The sequence below is a fragment of the Natrix helvetica genome (assembly GCF_964273705.1).
Source record: "Natrix helvetica genome assembly, chromosome: 8".
NCBI classification, from domain to species: Eukaryota; Metazoa; Chordata; class Lepidosauria; order Squamata; family Natricidae; genus Natrix; species Natrix helvetica.
In genome coordinates, this window is record NC_138559.1 from 17,029,081 (window position 1) to 17,049,118 (window position 20,038).

At 40.0% G+C, this 20,038-nt stretch overlaps 1 protein-coding gene across 9 annotated transcripts in view; it reads right to left on the reverse strand.

Annotated features, from left to right (window-relative positions):
- The window catches only part of PKNOX2 (PBX/knotted 1 homeobox 2), a 275,402-nt gene that overhangs the window by 100,591 nt on the left and 154,773 nt on the right, over positions 1-20,038 (reverse strand). For 7 of the 9 annotated variants that reach the window (XM_081961083.1, XM_081961086.1, XM_081961085.1 and 4 more), the window contains 2 exons: positions 16,922-16,980; positions 2,684-2,792 (listed from right to left, as the gene is read on the reverse strand). In XM_081961083.1, the coding sequence (XP_081817209.1) occupies positions 2,684-2,770 (87 nt within the window). In that variant the 5' untranslated portion in view covers positions 2,771-2,792; positions 16,922-16,980. Of the gene's footprint in view, positions 1-2,683; positions 2,793-16,921; positions 16,981-20,038 lie in introns of those variants that run through there. The other 2 variants (XM_081961091.1, XM_081961087.1) reach the window with 2 other exon arrangements.

The window sequence follows — 20,038 nt, forward strand, 5'->3', positions numbered from 1 at the left end:
TATTACTTCAAGCTTATATTAGAAGGAGGGGCCATACTACTTCACACAAGAACAGAGTATACAGTACACTCATAACTAAATAATGAAGCTTGTTTCCACAAGGTTTGTGAAGGACAGCAATTTATAATGCTTTGAAAAGGAATGAGATGCATTCATGGAGGATAAAGCTGTAATTCACAATATTACTGGGCCATAAATAATGAGGGAAGGTTAATATCTGCCTCCTGTTTATATAGTAGCTTCCCTATGTTTGGCCACCATAAAGGTAAAGGTAAAGGTTCACCTTGCACATATGTGCTAGTCGTTCCCGACTCTAGAGGGCGGTGCTCATCTCCGTTTCAAAGCCGAAGAGCCAGGGCTGTCCAAAGACGTCTCCATGGTCATGTGGCTGGCATGACTAGACACCAAAGGCGCACAGAACGCTGTTACCTTCCCACCAAAGGTGGTTCCTAATTTTCTACTTGCATTTTTACATGCTTTCGAACTGCTAGGTTGGCCTGAAGCTGGGAGAAGTAACGGGAGCTCACTCCATTACGCGGCGCTAGGGATTTGAACCGCCAAACTGCTGATCTTTCTGATCGACCAGCTCAGCATCTTAGCCACTGAGCCACCACATCCTTGGCCATCATAGGAAGCCCCAAACCCAATAAAGATCTTTAGTCTAACCCTCTTGATCTCCTTCTGCTCTCTTCTAATTTCTACAAATTGAACTGGGAACAAAACATAACGAGGAAGAAAAGCGTTGATAGCATCAAGGCAACTACTGGTAGTTTTAATCTAGAAATCCAAATTAGGTTTGTTTTTGACTCATAAGGTACAGTAATTTCTACCCTCTGAACTAGATTCCTGAGAGGCAACTTTTCCTTAAGTGCTCTCAATATGTCCTAGCATTTTGAGATTTAGTGGTACCTACGGTTTGTCAAAAATGCCTGTCAATGGACTACCAGATTTGTAGATAGGGAAATAGGTGGATTATTTTATGCACATTTTTCCATGAGAAGAACTTCTCCAAACAAATGCCCAAAGGGCAGGACTTCCCCAGATATCAGGGTAGCTGTTCTAGTGAACAAATCAGTAGGAAGCAGGTTCCTCTTAAGTTCTCTTGGGGTTATGGAAACATGGAAAGTCCACAAGGTTACGAACACTGGAGAAGATTGTTCAAGAAAGGCCTTCATAACTAAATCATTGCAGGAACACCCTACACCAGGGCTCTCCAATCTTGGCAACTTTAAAACTTGGGGACTTGTGAACTTTAAGACTTGTGGACTTCAACCTTCAAAGTTCTGGGACCGGAGGTCCACAAGTCTTAAAGTTGCCAAGGTTGGAGACCCCTGCCCTACACAACATGGAATGATTTATCAGAAATACAGGTAGTCCTTGACTTATGGCCACAATTGAGCACATTTATGTTGCTAAGTGAGACAATTGTAAAGTGAATTTTATGACCTTTCTTGCCACAATTGTTAAGGAAATTTCTGCAACTGTTAAGTTAGTAACACGGTTTTTAAGTAAATCTGGCTTCCCCATTTGACTTTGCTCGTCAGAAGGTCGCAAAAGAGGACGACATGACCCTGGGATACTACAACCGTCATAAGTAATGAGTCAGTTGCCAAGTGCCTGAATCTGATCACGTGACCATGGGGATACCGCAACAGTTGTAAGTATGAAAAATGGTCATAAGTCACTTTTTTCAGTGTCGTTGTAACATTGAACGGTCCCTCAATGAACTGTTGTAAGTCAAGGACTACCTGTACTTTTTTCCTTTGGACAATTTTTTAAAGGAAACTCTCTCTGTTTAAAAAATATGGCAACCGGTATTAAAAATGAAGGGGATTTTTTCCCATCCTGGCAGTCATTCCATCAATATCTAAAAATTCTTATCTTGAAAGGAATTCAGAATTATGACAATCTTTTTTTAGCCTGAAAATAACAACAACAATAACTATCATCACCAACTGATGTTAAAATATCAGTGGGCAGATGTTAGTGGCCCAAGGGTCTTCTGGAAGGCTATGGGCATAAGCTACAGAGAGATATCACTTCTTTTTTTATAGACCTTAAATCTTCTACAGTTCTCTAAGGGAAACATTAACAGAGAAATAGAAGAGTGCCTCCTTATAGTTGGCGAATTTATACAACATCTTTCTTCCAAAGCTGATTCCTTCCAAATCCTGTAAGTTGTACGGTTGGTGTCTAGAAAGAAAAAGCACCCAGAATTCCAGGTTTTGTCAAGGGGAATGTAAAATAAAATCAAGAGAAGAATTGGGGGCAGAGGGGTATAATTGTCAATGGTTCTCCTATCTACACAGATTCATGGTAGACAAAATAATTTCTGGTTCTGAACATCGTAAAGCCGAGTTTTAAAAAGAATTGTGTAGCATTGATGAACATGCAATTGCTACAATGTATAACCTTGTATTGAAATTTAAAAGAGAAGAAGTCCCTTTTGGGAGAGGGGGCGGTCTAGAAATATGAAATAAAGTAAAGTAAAGTAAAAAGAAGAAGAAGAAGTGAAAGATAGATTGAGCTAAAATATTTGGTTGTAATATGCAGATGGAAGAATGGGAAAAGATGTGGCTGGAACAATTATAATTTACACTGCCCCTTCTTACTTTTCTCTTGCTCTCTGCAATACTATACAGGTTGTAAAACAGACTGGTGTGCTTGCAAAAGGAATACTCACCTGTTGGGGTTCTTGATAAGGGGGAGGGGGAACAGTCTGTGTGGCCATCATTGTCAGAGATGGTGCTGGGGAGACATGTTGCATCATGGGATTGATTCACATCTAGGACCTATTGACAGAAGAAAGTTCAATTGTTACAAAAGAAAAGAGAAGAGAGGACATGATTAGCACAATATTCATCTTTCCATACCAGATTGATGTTTCCTACATTTATACAGATTTTTTTCCAATTCTGGTATCTTCCTGATGTGTAAGAAAAATGTTTTAATGCAAATCCCGGGAACACCTTTGGAAGATACCAGGAGAATATATGCTTATTGAAAATAGTTTGACTCTCCCACAAAGAAGAGAGAGTCAAACTATTCTCCAAGGCACCTGAGGGTAGAACAAGAAGCAATGGGTGGAAACTAATGAAGGAGAGAAGCAACTTAGAACTGAGGAGAAACTTCCTGACAGTTAGAACAATTAATCAGTGGAACAGAAGTTGCCTCCAGAAGTTGTGAATGCCCCAACACTGGAAGTCTTTAAGAAGATGTTGGATAGCCGTTTGTCTGAAACGGTATAGGGTTTCCTGCCTAGGCAGGGGGTTGGACTAGAAGACCTCCAAGGTCCCTTCCAACTCTGCTATTGTATTGTATTGTATTGTATTATATTGCAAAACAATTATCCTATAGGAGGTGTACCTTGACCTCAATTGCAATTACTTGACTCCGATTTTTTTAAAAGCATTCCTTGAAGAAAGATTTAATTCAAACATCAGTAGATTGATAACAATAATGATCCCCAACAAATCATGGAATATACTACATTATTTTCATTGTTGCTTTAGGAAAACCCAGATGCTTATAGATATGTGTACAAATGCACACACACACAAACACTTTCTCTCTCTCTCTCATATCTATCTATCTATCTATCTATCCATCCATCCATCCATCCATCCATCCATCCATCCATCCATCCATCCATCCATCCATCTATCTATCTATCTATCATCTACCGATCTATCATCACTCTCTCTATTGTCTATTATTCATCTATCATCATCATCATCAATCTCTCACATATACATACATATTGTGTGTGAGTGCTTGTGTTTCATGAGGAAGCATAATCTAATATTTAGGTGCAGCCGTATCTCCTAAAGGTGTACCACTTAACATTAGGGTTATAAATCCACTGTAAACTGCACAACATTTACATCATTTGAGGTTCACTAAGAGGCATTTCCAGATGCAAAGTTCTAAAAGAAAGGCCCAATTATGTATTGTAATCATTCTTTTTTCTTTTGCCAGAATGATGATAGGATAAAATATCAGGATTCATATCTTTCATCAAGACAGGAGAATCTTCCGTGGCTTCAAATCGAAGGCCTGCTTTAATTAATAGCTAAGGTACCAAAACTCTTGAGATTATTCCCATCAGACTGAGTTTAAATTATCTACCCTTGCTGATGCAAAGTTTAATTTTAGCAGAAGTTGGAGTATTTCTTCCTTTGTCAAAGATACTTGGAGGCTCATTATTTTTAAATACCGTAGTCCCAATGATGAGCCCAGAACCTAAACAGAGAAATGAGAATGGGATGGTTAATTCTAACCATATTTAATGCTAACCACATTACTCTCACAAGGTATTTTTCAAACTCTTCTTTTCTCTAAGAAACTTAGGGTGGTGTGATGGTCCCTCCATCTCCAGAACAAGGTTAGGAATCTAAACTGAAACCTCACTACTTTTAGACTGCTACTCTACCATCCTATCAGCCAGCCAGAATCATTGTGGATGCTACCCAAATCCAATACATTGAACTGAAATTTTCTCCAGGGTCTGAGTTCAAAAGTGCTATGTGTGTATTCAGTATTTGTATACAATATGTCGATGTAATACAGGCACACACACAATATCTTGGTATTGTATACCAGGAGCCCTGGTGGTGCAGTGGTTAGAATGCATATTGCAGGCTAACTCTGCTCACAGTCTGGAGTTCAATCCTGACTGGCTCAAGATTAACTCAGCCTTCCGTCCTCCTAAGGTCGGTAAAATGAGGACCCAGATTGTTGGGGGAAATATGCTGACTGTAAACGACCAAAGGGTGATATAAAGCAATATTAAGCATGCCATTACTGTATACACACATACATGCACAGGCGCTTAGACCTATGCCAGAGCTTCTGCATACGGAAGTTTCCATAACTTTTATGAAACTTTTATTAAGTAGGAATGAATTGGATTACTATCAATAAAGTGAATTTTGAAAGCTGCCCCCCCCAACAATCTGCTCATTAAAGAAGCATTCATTATATCCTGTTGATACAAAACCCATTAGGCCAATTAGTATCCTACTAAAATGACACTAAGTCTTCCTCAGAGCAGCAATGAGTTAATACTGTATCAAGTTAATTGCTCTGTGAGCATTTGAGAGGTGTATCCTCCAATGCAGGAATTAATAGCAACCCCCTCTCCCCTCCCCCGAAAAATAAACCAGATCTAATTGTCAAGCTTCAAGGGACTCCTTCAAAGCAAAAAAAGACTTCAACATTCTTTCATTGATATAGTATTGCTTGTTACTCATTCCAAACTTCTCTATCTGTTGGCTTTCAACCATGCTAGACTTCAACTCCCAGACGTTCAAGCCAGAATGTTCTTTGGGGAATTAAAGTTCAACATATATGAAAGACAGTTGATAAAACCTATTACAACAACAGATATGAATGCTACATTCTCCGCTTCAATGGAACTAACCCAACGAGGACAAGTTTGCTTTTAAGAGGAAGAAGACAAAAGACTGTAGAACATGTTAGGGAACTAAAAAAGTTCCTAAAAAAGATTTTGTACACCAGTTTTCTATTTGTTCTGCGAATAACATCTGGATAGAAAGTAAATAACCACTACTTTAATAGCACTATTAAAAGTGACAGTGCAAAAAGAAAAGGTATATACAGTGTGTGGAGCATGGATAGTTATTATCCCAAACAAAAAAAATATAATTTTATAATTTTATTATTACCAGACCTAAAATTCTTTAGAGTTTAGTTCATCTCCAGTCAATGTAGCACTAATGAATTCCCGACTCTAAGCCTGCATAACTTTGGACAAAGTCCTTATAGAGAAGTCTTACTGAACAATGAGGGGTTACTTCCAAGGAAACAGATTTCCAAAGAAACAGATTCCACTCCTGTCAGGTGTGAAAGATTAGATCCACACATAAACTGATTTATTGCTAGTCATGCCTGTGGCCAGGAATCTTCTCAACTAATGATTAGCACCTGCTAGGAGTTAGATAAGGATCAATGGAATTGAAGGGGGGGTAGTTTACTTGTGACTACTCTGGGTTTCTAGGCTGATCCCTTTTTTAACTCCACCCCTCTTTCTCCTACAATTTCCCTCTCTAAAATTGACCTTAAAGATCTAAGCTATAAAGCAGAATGCAGCGTTAGAAAAGTGTCTTACAGTAAACTATTAATAAAGTAAAATACGTTAAGAAAACATTTTAAGATTTTAAAATCGAAATTCTAAATGTTAGAATCTGGACACTTATTGCATTAAAAAACAATAGGAACGCATATTCAATTTTCTTGCTTGGAAAACAGATTCTGTAATGAAAGAAGAAATGATGAATTTCAAAGATATATTCCTCTCAATTATCAGGAGGATTATGGAGTAATACCATTTGACTTAATGGTACAATTGATATTGCCAGTCTTCAAAATAATGCCACATGAAATAAATAAATAAATAAACCAAAGGAAGTAAAAATGCTATGCATCAGATAAATGTTTCTCATCAAATGAAAGTCAGGATTCTCTGTCCAGAAAACACCTGGAATATAAATTCTTCAAAACTTAGGAAACAAGTTTAAACATTTTGGTTTTTCTAAGTCTTTTGGCTATAATGCCATGGTTTCCACTATCTTTGACTGTTAGGAATTTCAATGACTGTTTTTAAAAAATGTGTTCCAAGTAAGTTGATTTATAGGAATCTTTTCAAAGTGTTCTTGTATGCTAATTTATAATCACATTTTGTGTAGATGCTGCAATCGAGAAATAAGATATAAATATTTCAATGAACTATTCTCTCTTGAACAGCCAACTCGGTGCATCAACAAACAGAGCAAACATGGAGCCACTGAACAAAGAGCAAAGATTAGCATACTAAAAATAGTAATTAGAAACAAAAATATTGTGTTGTATAACAACGAAAGAGAATTCTTTCCACAATTTGGGCTTCTTACTCTATAATTCTATCAAAAATATTGATTCCTGAGTGTGGAAAGTTAAAGGTCACTTGGAAAGTTTCACTCAGAAGTGAAAGTAGAACTTTAAAAAGATATTTTTAAATAAAGAAAGTGAAAATGGAACCAAGGGAAAGACAAGAGGGGACAGAAGAAGAATCTGGCTTCTTAATTTCTTTACATATTTCAGCAGCTTCCTCCAAATCAGGAAGCTTCAAATGCTCTGAACTGCTACTTAATAGAATTTTTAACCAGCTTGGCTTGAATTGAATTTTGAGGGTTGGTTTCCAGAGAAGCTGGACATGAAGTTGTGAAGACTATCTGATATTCTTTAGCAGAGATCTACAGATGTGCTTGCTTATTTTCTGGGCTTCTGGGCTGCTTCACTCTTTAATAACTCTGAATGGCTTCCATACCCTATTTTTAAAAATGACTTCACAAAGTAAACAAAGCACCGAGGACCAATAAAATGATTTAATTTCTGACAAAAGATAAGTGGAAAAATGGGTGGGAGTGGCTTGCCAGCCATGTGACTGAGTGGGAGTGGCTTGGCAGTCATGTGACTGGGTGGGCGTGGCCAACTTGTAAAATGTGGTGAAACGCACTTAACAACGCTCTTGCTTAGCAACCAAAATGTTGGCTCAGAAACTCTGGCATTTGAAGCACACAAGTCTTAAAGCTGTCAAGTTACAAGACCCTTACACCCCTAACCCTTTAGGAAAAAAAAACCCAGGGGTGTTCAAACTTGACAGCTTTAAGACTTGTGGACTTCAACTCCCAGAATTCCTCCTCCAGTCATGTTGGCTCAGAAACTCTGGGATTGAAGTGTGCAAGTCTTAAAGCTGTCAAGCTACAAGACCCTTGCACCCCTAACCCTTTAGAAAACAAAACCCCAGGGGTGTTCAAACTTGACAGCTTTAAGACTTGTGGACTTCAACTCCCAGAATTCCTCCTCTCGCTCTTCATCTTGATGATGTGTGGACGGGTGGGGGGGGAGGGAGCTGGAACCGGTTCTAAACGGCACTGTAGATTTGTGGAACCTCTTCTATAGAAGAGGTTAGAACTGGCAGGAACCCAGCCCTGCACTCTACCATTCCAATGAATAAAGGCTGCTGGATTTCTTAAGGAGCATGTTAAGATCCCTGATTTTTCCTTTTACTAAAACTTTGCACTCAGGACAAAACATTCTAGTAGTGATTCTAAAACAATATTTTAGACTCAGATGAGAGAGGAGAGAAAAAAATATGCAGATCTTCCTGGAGTTATAGAATTTATTTTCTTGAAAAAATGTTTTAGGAACAACATCTCTCTCCTGACAGGTTGGGGGGTGTAGCCACAGGTATCTATATACACAATGGCTTTCACAAAGAATGAAATATAGCCAACATGCAAATGAACATTCTTCTTCTACTCTGTTTCCACCTGCCTATTTATGCTTTGCTTCCATTGATTTCCATCTCAAAGTTTGTGGCCAGTTTCTCAGATATTTTCTCTGATTTGATATTCCCTTAATCATATTTTAAAAATAGTTCCAAAATCAAAGCACAGTTTTAAATCAGTGAAGTTGCCCAGCTAACACAATATTAATAAAGACTTTATTGTGGTAAAGCTATGGGGCAATTGCTCTAGACCAATAGTTCCCAACGTGGGGCCTATGCCCCACAGGGGGGGCAATTTGATTCTTAACGGGGGCAATTTGAACCTTATTTAAACCAAGTTAATGGCCTTTTAGGCTTCCTCTGTGTGAGTAGAGTTCACTTTTTGAGAAAAGTACGAATTATATGTCACAGGGGGGGGGGCATCAGGATTTTACAGATGCTTAGATGGGGCATGGTCAAAAAAAGGTTGGGAACCACTGCTCTAGATTCTACTCATATAATTTGCTACTTGATCATCTTAATTGCAGTTGACTGAGATTTTTGGTAAGTGCTGCAGCTACAGTAAGACATGAACTCAATGGAGAGCTAGCAATTGGCTAAGTGATGAGAGGCCAAATTTCTGGGCAAGGTGGACTTCCCAAATCTAATTTTTGGGAAAGATGTTCTACTTGGTACTTGAGATTTATGCTAATATTCCTTTTTTTGTCTTCCCCAGATTATCTTTACGGAACTTTCTGAGCTGAGTAAAGGAAATGATGATCCTTTAAATCTTGGGGATGTTCTCATAACCTTAATGCCTTTCATGGAATGGGGGAGTAGAGGCTGTCTAGCTGAAATATAACACCCAGCATTCCTCACTATGCTAGGTGAGAACTACAGGAATGCTGTAGTTCTACTGGACTCAACTGATTTTTAAAGGAAATTCTGCTCCAACTGTCTTAGATTTCTAACACAGAGCTTTTATGCCTGTGGGAATCAAACTAAATCACTTATGAAGTCTCTGAATTGGATGGATCCAAATTAAGAAGCCAAATACCAGTAAAAAATTCTGCCCTGCATCCCATTTTTAGTCTTAGTCTTTAACTAAGATATGGTTAAGTTTTGAGTGCTTTGGTAAGAAGACCAAGTGAACTTAATTTCCCAAACTATTCAGAGGAGAAAAAAGACACACCAAGATAGGCACTGCCCCGGGCAAACAAATGGCAATTTCAGCTGCATTATGAATGAAATGTGACTTTTCCCTTCATTCTGATTTTTTTTTGCATACTCCAGAGGGTGGCACTATGGCACGTTAGATAATTGTCTTGTGAACCATAAATGCATTCCTAAATCACAGCCCCGAAGCAACCTGAGCTACTAAATCTCAGGGCCGCCTGTCATAGGATTTCCAGTTCTGGGTTGTTTTTTTTAAGAGAGAGAGAATTGAACCTATAGTTAAATATAAAAACAAATAAAAATGAGAGACAGCTGTTGCTGATAACACTCTATTTATCTCTGGGACACAAATTCGCTTTGCTGCAGTAAATATGCCAGGAACAGCATTCTGTTTGCTGGAAAGATTTGGACAGCTCTCTCACTGGGGACCTACAGCTATGAATCTTGAAATAATGGTGTAAAGCTGTCACAGATTTCATGCAGTTCCAGGGATGTATCTGCAGCAAAAATACACATGTTGAGCATTGGAAAAATTCACCAAGGACTAAATGGAGCTGGGCTGGATCCTTATAGCATTAAGAGGGGATGAAAACCATCCTTAATCCCAGTAGCTAAAGACCAAAGAAGAGCAAATTGGATGGATTAGTTCTACAATCAGGGATATAAACTGGAATGTTGGCATATGAAGTCTCTACTTATGGGGCTAATTATGAGCCAGAGTTTTCTGGAGTTCATATACATCTTACCATGACCTTCTTATCCGGTGACCCTCACAGTCAGCCTTCCGTATAGTGTAGACTTCTTTCTTCCATTAAAATGGGCTACTGTGCTTTCAATCAAAACATACAACTTGTATGTCCTTGAAATTGGATTATTTATGCATCTGGATGCACGGTGGCCTCAGGAAAGGCACTTGAAACAGCTTGTTTATACTGAAAAGGCTCCAAAGGGTAGACCATGACATCTTGAGGGAGCAACATTATAGGAAAGCTGTTCCCATGCATTAAAGATGACAACAAAAGCGCTCATCTATCATTGAATTAGAGCCTCTTCAGATAAACATCAAGAAACATTCATACGGCCCCGTCAAACGCCAGCTTTTTTTAAAAAAAAACATTTCAAAGACAATAGCTGAAGCAGTTCCGAATTTACTTAGGATTTCTGCTCTCATTCCCTTTTCTATTCCCCAGATCATCTTTAAGGATCCTTCTGAGCAAAGGAAATGACAATCCTTTAAATCTTGGAGATGTTCATACTTGGCTCTCATAACCTTGAATGCCTTTCAGGCTAAACCAGGAATGGGGTGACCAGCAGCCGTCCAGATGAATTAGATGAACATTTATCATGCTACATTTCAACCATATCAGGAATCCTACAGGTTTTCCATCTCTTGATTCACCTGGTTTTTTTTTAAAAGGAATGGCCATGAAATTCTGCTCCAACTTCAACTTTCTATCACAGACTTTTTAAATGCCTATGAGAATCAGGACTGAATTACTTCTGAGCTCTAGCTAGTATAAGGAGCCCTGGAATGAAGACAACTGAAAGATGTCAGGGACAAATGATGACATCTACTCAGCCTAGCTAGTTTCATTTTTCCTTCTTATGACTAATTTGAATCCATACATAGCGTGGCATAACCTAACTTCAAGGGGTCCATGTGATCTGAAAGATCCTGCTTATTCATGATTAGTAAGGTAATAAAAACCATAAAAAAGCAGATGGAACAGGCAACAAACTATTTTGTTGTCTTTCTCCTCTTAGCTGCCCATGAAGACTAATCTAATTGCCTACCCTGAAGTTGGTCAATCTACTAAAGTAGCATAAAACTGATCCTCATGCCTATTTTGTTTCAATTTCTCTTGATTAATGGCAGGACTTCATGAAGCATTATTTTTAAAGACACTCAGTTGGAATCTATGCTGCTGAATCACTCAAAAGAAATAAAGGATGACTCAGAGATGCTCGAGAAATGGCACTTATTCGAAGTGCATGCCATTCTCAAGTAGCCCTAGTTAAAATCGTATATAATCTATTCATGGTCTCCTCTTTTCTTCCAAATTCCTATTAGATGGCTGCCCCTACTATTAGGTATAGAGAAAGCAAGTCCAGAAAGCAATATTTATCTAGATCAGAGGTGTCCAACCTTAGTAGCCTATGGACTTCAATTCCCAGAATTCTCTAGCTTCTGGATACTGAAGTTCACAAGTTTTAAAGTGGCCAAGGTTGGACACCTCTGAGCTAGATGAACAAATATTCTGAGTTCCACACATTCTCTCATGCCCCCATTGCCCAAGTACACCAAACAGCTCTTGAAATCATATAACTATCTAAGCCAAGTCTAAATCAACCACATTATAGTTTACCAAAATGTGGGTATCTGAACCAGTCATTGGACAGCTTCTATTATTTCTAAATCTCCCTCTCTTAAGGACAAAAACAACAGTAACCTAGTGGTGGGGAGAGCTAGGTTAAGGCAGCGCAGCCACACATCTGATCACAAATGCAGAAATGGCTAAAGATTGGACTCTGTTGACCACCAAAGGCAATAATAAAAAGCAAGGGGTTGCCTCTTTTGCTTCCATCACTCAAAGCCTTCATTTCCCCTGGGTTATGCTGACGGGGAAAGGTCACGAAGTGAGGGTCAGAATGTCACTTCCTTGCATATTGTCAAGACGGGGGAAAAGACCTAGTCCCAAGGAGGTAGATGGAAGAGGAGGTGGTTGCTGGCAGTGGGGAAAGGCGCCTCATGCCTCCCCACTGGAAAGGAATATTGCTTTCCCCTTTGAAAAGCATGGCTGTATCAGCAGGCCTGTCTCGCTTTCTCCTTGTTCATAAAGTATTGAGCAGCTGAAATGCCAATTTAATTCTGCACCATGGCATGCCTCCATTCACGCTTCCGACTTAATCCTTTTCATCTAGCTTGCTCGTAACTTCTTGATCTTCAAATCAATTCTGTAAATAGCGGCTGAATATTTCATTCTTTCCTTTGCTTGGTTGCCTGCATTTTGATGGTGAAATCCACCCCTTTCTACAAAAACTGCTTGGCTAGGACCTTCCCAGACCCATTTAGCAATGCCCCTAAATAGATCCCAGTTAATTCCCCATCTGCCAGGCATTTCAGGGGACACATGGCTACTTGGCTGTCCAATAATATCCCACATTTATTTTTTTTGTTTATTTAATATTTATTTGCCTGATATGTCAATCCATTTCCAAAGACTTCAGACAGAATTGTCTGTTTTTGCTGTGGTACAAAAAACACGGAAGCCCAGTTTTGGTTCCTAAGACTCCGCAGTGTATTGGCAGTTTTCTTTGCAGGATTTTTGGAAGTTATTTTTGTTTTACTAGGGCCCAAAGTAATCCAGTTGGCAAGTTTAGAATTTGTGGTGTTCCAGTTTCTAACCTCGTGTCTTTAACCACTCTACCAAACTGGCTCTCCCAACCAAAATTAGTCTTCCCATTTGAAAAACTGAAGATTACTTGACCGAGACAAACATAGAGATGGAATTGTTTTTGCTGGTGTGCTTATGCCTACAAACATTAGAAAATACCCCTATGAATACATGGGACTTACTTTCAAAGAAATATATGTGCATTCATGTTGCCTCCATATTAATGGAGCTGTCTAATCCTAAGGAATGCCCCCCAGTTGCTCACATTTATCAGGTGAGGAAGAATATTTTAAACCTGTCTCTCTGTCTCTCTCTGTTTCTTCAATCTTTGAATTTGGTAAATCACCTAGGCAAGCTGTTCCACTGGTTAATTGTTCTAATAACTGTCACGATGTTTTTTTTTCTTAACTCTAAGTTGCTTCTCTCCTTGATTAATTTCCATCACTGCTTCTTGTCCTGTTTTCAGGTGCTTTGGAGAACAGGTTGACCCTCTGTCAGTGTTCCAATATCCCTTAGATATTGGAACACTGCTATCATGTCATCCCATCCATTTCCCACTAGTTAGACATACTCAATTCTTGCAACCATTCTTTATCTACATGGCGATAAGAAGAATAAAAGATATTGAAAATGATAAAACAAATCAGGATCCTGGGAATACACTGATTGGGAGATTTCAAACCCAGAGCACCAATACATAGGCCCATGTGTTCTTCTAATTCTGGAAGACTACAATATCCTGGGAAGATTAGTGATATCACTAGTATGAAGGGAGGGGGGCAGGATTTTTCCTGGGGAAAAAAAACAAATTCTTTTTCTGGTGCTGTTGTGCAGTTTTAGATTTATTTATCAGCAGAAGCCGATAAAGCTTTGTTCAAAGCTTCTTCAAACTTTGTTCTGTCCTAAAACACCCCAGAACCCTGTGCCTCTGTGTCTTGGTAATTAAATTATCAAGATTTGCAGGTGCAGGTTTTGTTTCTAGCAAATGGTTAGGGGCTGTATGTTGACAATGCTCCCAGCAGTGCTTAAAGGTTGCCTCTAGCTATCATCTTCACATTTTCCATTGCCCCAGAAGGACACTCTGCTAGAAGAACTGTTCTCCTTCTTACTATTTCTTGTCTTCTGACATTGCACAGGCTGCCAGGTAAGAAAAATAAGCAAGAGACCCTTTCCCCCAATGTTGGGTTCCATCCAAATACAGTTAGCAAGAGAAATTATTTATCTGGGCTGAAAAAGAATGTGCACATATTAACTCAACAACCTTTTGTACAGAAGCCCGTGAATGTCCTGGTCATTCTTGCAAAGTACTGAATCAGAATCATAATTGGAAAAACATCAACTGCCAAACAATATTCTTTGGAATTAACCTTCTGGAGAAGAATAAACAAACCAATTTGGGGTGTGCAACAGTCACACTTCTTCAAAGTTCTTACAACAGCCTAACAAAACTCTACAGAGATCAGCAACGAAGACATCTACCATACTTGATCTACTGATTTTTCATTACAGAAGAAAAAAATAATGTTTCATTTACGTTGACCAAAGGCTGTTGGAAACACCTCCTTATTCTTGGAGCAGATTCTAAGTCAACTTTTCCAGACAGTCCATTGAGCATTAGCCTATGCTCAAGTTATCAGCTGGATGGGTATTACTGATCCAAGTTACACCAGGGTATTCTGGAACAATGTGGAAGTTTTCACAACACAGAAACTGGAATAAAGCAACTCTTTATTGTCTTTGCCATCTTCTTAAAGAGCAACTTAAGGGCCATTTTAGCTCGGATCAGCTGCAACGGTTTTTTTAATGAATCCTACAAGGCTAGTATGCAATACCTTGATCATTAACATTATTTTCATTCATTCCTTTATGACATTTTTATCCTCCTTTTTACCCAGGAGATTTAGGGACTGCTTTCCCTCAGAAGTAATCTTTTGGAGGACAATGGTGGCAAGCAGTGACTGGAGCTAAAATCTAAAAGTAGGTTTTTTTTCCCAGACACTTTTTTTTAAAAAAAATTCACAGTGAAATGCCTTTCTCTAATTCTCCTTCTGTTGTCCATTTCTTTCTCCTCAGCAGCTGATTCTCAGGAAAAGAAAAACCAGGTCTTAGCAGAGGTCTGAACTGATTGCTTGCAAAGGGCTTTTGAAATTAAGCTGAGGATTGCATGAAATCAGGCTAAGGGCCAGAGGTTGCACACTTCTGGCTTAGGTCACCTTCCACCTGGACTAGCTTACTCACACAATAACATTTCATCAGTTTTGGATGGAGTACCAGCTGTGACCTTCCAAGGTAGTCCTGCCCTCTGCATCATTAACCATGCTCCATTAACATCATGTTTGGACTATAGCAATGCTATAGAGGAGCTGTGAATGGCTAAGAGTCATCTCAAGGAGCATGGCAGTTGCCTGGTGAATAACGGGAGAATTGGGGGGTTTGCCCTCAGGTTGCTTTGATGAGCTTCCTAGGAACATCTGGCTGATCACTGTAGGGAAACAGGGTGGAATAAATCTTTGATCTGGTCCTGCAGGGCAGCAGCATCCTTTTTTCACAGAGTATAGATAGATTGAAGATATGGAGTGGGACAAATAGCTCTGCCTTGGTCTCTATGCGTTCACAGGGAAAACATTATGGAATTTGGGAGGAAAGACATTCTAACTTCTTCCATGTATGTTTTGCATATACAGATGTGGGTTTTGTGAAAAAGTTGTGAGAAGAGGTTTAAGAAGAGGGCTGGGAAGTGAATAAGTGAGAGTGAGTAAGTAAAAAGGAAGAATAAGGAGCAGGAGAAGACAATTTATACGCTCATCTCCTAGCAGATCTGGATGAATAATATTTACAATACAATACAATAGTAGAGTTGGAAGGGACCTTGGAGGTCTTCTAGACCAACCCCCTGCCTAGGCAGGAAACCCTATACTGTTTCAGACAGAATCCAACATCTTCTTAAAGACTTCCAGTGTTGGGGCATTCACAACTTCTGGAGGCAAGCTGTTTGAAAAAGCTGTCCTAGTGATAGACAGAACAAGAAACTAAATTCCACATATCCAAGGAAAACGGCATCTTCTGTAAAACAGTCATCAGAGGGAGCACTTTTGTATGTTTTTTTTTAAAGCATCATGCTTTTTAAAAACTAATCAGTTAAATTGTTCAAAGCCACAGGAACAGATTTCTTCCTGGAGTTATAATACCCTGAGTATCTTCAAATTGCTTCCTTCACTGGAACATAGCAACTTCACATTTTGAGAGTGTTCCATTCTAATATGTTTTTATATGTTAACTTTCCTTGCACCAACACCCATGTCTCATGCAAACATTACCTTCTTCCCCCCCCCCCCCGTATGTATTGTTTTAGGAGTGTGTTCTGATGTGTTTGATTATGTGAACATGGAGACAGATTTTCTCCTTGTGTGCTGAAATTGTGTACCCTAACCCACAACCATAATTCAATGCGCCCTGCCCTCTGTGCATGCATGCATGACTCTCCCCCCACCCACTCCCCCATGCTCCGTTTTGGGCCTTGTAGGTCTCCCTGAAGCCTCCTGAAACCAAAAATGGGGCGCGGGGGAGGCCACTGCACCCCTCCATGCTCCCCAACCCCTGCGCATGCACACGTGATCCCCCACCTCCTGCACATGTGACCCCGCCCCCTTCACGTGATTCCCACACGCATTTGCATGCATCTCCTGCAGGTGTGGCAGAGACCCCAAAATCAGCTGGCCGGCAGGAGGCACACGGAGGTGGAGCTCAGCTGGTTCAATGGCTCGTGTGCCCGCACAGCACCTATGGCGTGTGTGCCATAGGTTTGCCATCACGGATCTAAATCATCGTTTTCCCAAAACAAGCTTCTACAAGGGATCCTGTTAGCATTCGGATACATCAAACACACAAGCACACGGAGTTTCTAATAATCCATCCCATGAAATATCAAGATGTGTGTTCCTCATCAGTTCCAGATACGAGCCAGCCTGCTTTTTTTGTTCACTGGCTTGGCTTGGGGTGGAAGCCAATCCATTCTGTTGCCTTTTTATGCAAACTGATCAAAAAGCAACGCTTACCATGAAGCGTTGTTAAGCACACTTGCCTTTTTAAACTCTCCCCACCGCCAGCCGCACAAAAGCTGCTGCTTCCAGCCACAGTGACCTGAAAAGAGACAGATGAAACCATCAGATGGAGAGCGGGGATCGGGGGTCGGGGGTGGGGGAAGGAGGACATGTCTTCATTGCAAATCCCAACCTCCCCCCAAACCCCTCTCCAAAAGCAACAGAGGTTTAATTGCAACTCTGGAGATTTCTGCCCAAATCTGCAAAGAATGCTGCTGGATAAGACAAGCCAAACTGGTTTCTTATTGTTTTTCATTTTCATTTTTTTTTTAATGAGCTAGCCATGGAAAACCTTGAAAAAAATCACCCCACAGAGTGATCCCATTCAGCTCTCCCCTCCTTTGAGAAAGACAAATTTGCTAGTGCCAGTTTCTAGAAGGGGAGGCCCTTCTCTAGTCCAGCTGTGTCAAGCAACCTCTTATCTGGTGTTTCTATCCCCCCAAAAGAACTTCCACTGTTTCCTTGGGGGGGGGGCTTGCATACCCCAATGTTTTGTCTAGAATTTGCATCCTTGGCTCAGCCTGTTATTAGAAAGAATGCAGACCACACTGGTGGTTGTACCAAATGGTTGTACCTCATTCCATCTGTTTCTCTGCTGTTGTACCCACAGTGCAATTCAAGCTTCCTCCTGACCCTCTCCCCTCCTCCAGTATCTGTTTCTCTCTCAGAGTCCCTTTTCCTCCAATTCTGGACAATAGCAACTCTAGCAATTTCACTCTTCTAAAATCATTTGATATGTTGTAGAATGGGATTACAGTTTCGTTTAGTAGACTTCATTGCTCTTAAGGACTGGGAAGGAAAGAGATGAGGAAGGAAAGAAATTTTTTTTTGGGGGGGGAGGGAAAGCACTGAGAGGAAGAACATCCACGCGCACCAAACACGGGCATGCTCCTCTTCTGGTTGTTAGTTGCGAAGTCATGTCCGACTCATTGCGATCCCATGGACAATGTTCCTTCAGGCCTTCCTGTCCTCTACCATCCTCTGGAGACCATTTAAGCTCACACTGACTGCTTTGGAGACCTCATCCATCCACCTCATTCTCTGTCGTCCCTTTCTTCTTTTGCCTTCAATCTTTTGCCTTCAATCTTCCCAGCATTAGGCTCTTCTCCAGTGAGACCCTCTCATGTCCCTCTAAGCAAGAGCAGGAAGACTTCACTCCTTCCATGAAAATTTGGGGAATTTTTTTTCTCCCTTGAAAGAATTCTGAATACACATTCAATCAAATGAATGAGAACAGGGATTTTTAAAAAAATAATAATGGAGGAGACTTTCTCCGCCTTGCACTTCTTCAAAGTAGGATTTTACCTCTGCAAGGCTAAAGCTCTATTTGGAGCCTTCTATATTACAGTACTTGCTCTACTTTTCCAAGCTCACCTGTGGAATTTCTAACAATCTACCATACTGGTGATCAGATGAGGGGCTAGAAGGCTAAATACGTTTTAAAATACCTTCTGTACAATCCCAGACACAACTTAAGAAAGGTCTTCAGCCCATTAATTGTCTAGCTTTCCTACAGTTCTGTTTAAATACATTTGCATGTTGGAAAAACGTCAACAAAAAGGTCTTGCTTTTGAAAGATCCTTGAGTGAGGTGACAAGTTTTCTTTGTGATTCAGAATTGTATGCAGAAAAGGTTGATTTTTTTCCCATTGCTTTACTGGCGAATTGACCCCATTAGGTTTAAGGAGAGTTTATCTGAGCTTGGCAATTAAAGCAATATTTCTAAGGTTCTAGGGTTCCCACTAGGCTGGTGTTTACTTTAAATACTTTAACTTTCACCCTTTTTCACAATGTTAATGAAGAGTAAAAACATTTTCTGATACAATAAACAGTTTATAAACTATTTGGCTCAAATAAACATATTATAGAAATCACACCAAAAAATCCATTGCAGGAAACGGTGTACAATTAATTGCTGTATTTCTATCCAGATTGCTGTTAAGCTTTAATTAATTTCCAAGGTCTATGGTCTGTCTCCGAGATCAGGCTTGTGCATCTATGGGAAAGTAAGAGAGTTGAGATGCTAGAGTAGAAACCAGGAAACCTTTAGGAGTTGGATGGGATGACTTCAGAAGGGGGCTGCTCCCGATTCAGCCCGGATCGGGCAAATCAGTAGTGGTGGCATGGGAGGCTCCGCCCATTCCCCTGGATGCTTCCGCTCATGCCCACAAGCGAACCGGTAGTAAAAAAAAAATGGAAACCCACCACTGGATGACTTCAGTCCAGTCAAAAGGTTTTGGGATACAATAGGAGGAGGGAACATTCTGCATTCCGTCTTGACTTGTACAAAATAAAAACAGGATTAAAATATAGTTTAAAATTATTCTTAGCTGAGAATTGCCACATTTAATAATGGCATACCCAACACTGTTAGCCTTCTGGAAAGTCATGTCCTGGCTGGAGGTTCCTGAAGGCATTGGGCCCAGGATATGAGTTGAGGGCGGTTAGGTTCCTCACCATCACCAGATTTTATATTTGGAAATTACACTGCATACTTTCTCTCTGCACGATGTCTCTTCCATTCATTTTTTTCAATAAATGCTCAAAGTAAGTGTTTCAGGTTGAAATACTGCTGCTTAATCATATCTTATCTGCCAGCTTGCCACACTTTGAAGTGTAGCTGCAATGAGTGATATGAAGGCAAAATGGAAAGTGTGAAAGTATGGTCACCATCGTTAAGCTACCAGGATGCATAGGCCTCTTCGAGCCCCCTTCTGTTCACTTGGCTGCACAATATGGCCAAGGCTTTGAGCCTCCAACATTTAACAGCAAGAATAGCAACTGGAGAGACCAAGGGAACACACATTTCAAATCATGATCTGAGCAATCCCCATAAATGTAATGGAAATTCTTTCTGAACATTGTGCAAATACTGCATTCAGTTTTGGTCACCACAATATAAGAAGGATATGGAGACTCTAGAAAGAGCGCAGAGAAGGGCAACAAAGATGATTAGGGGACTGGAGACTAAAACATATGAAGAACGGTTTCAGGAACTGGGTATCTCTAGTTTAATGAAAAGAAGGACTAGGAGAGACATGATAGCAGTCTTCCAATATCTTAGGGGTTGCTACAAAGAAGAGGGAGTCAAGCTATTCT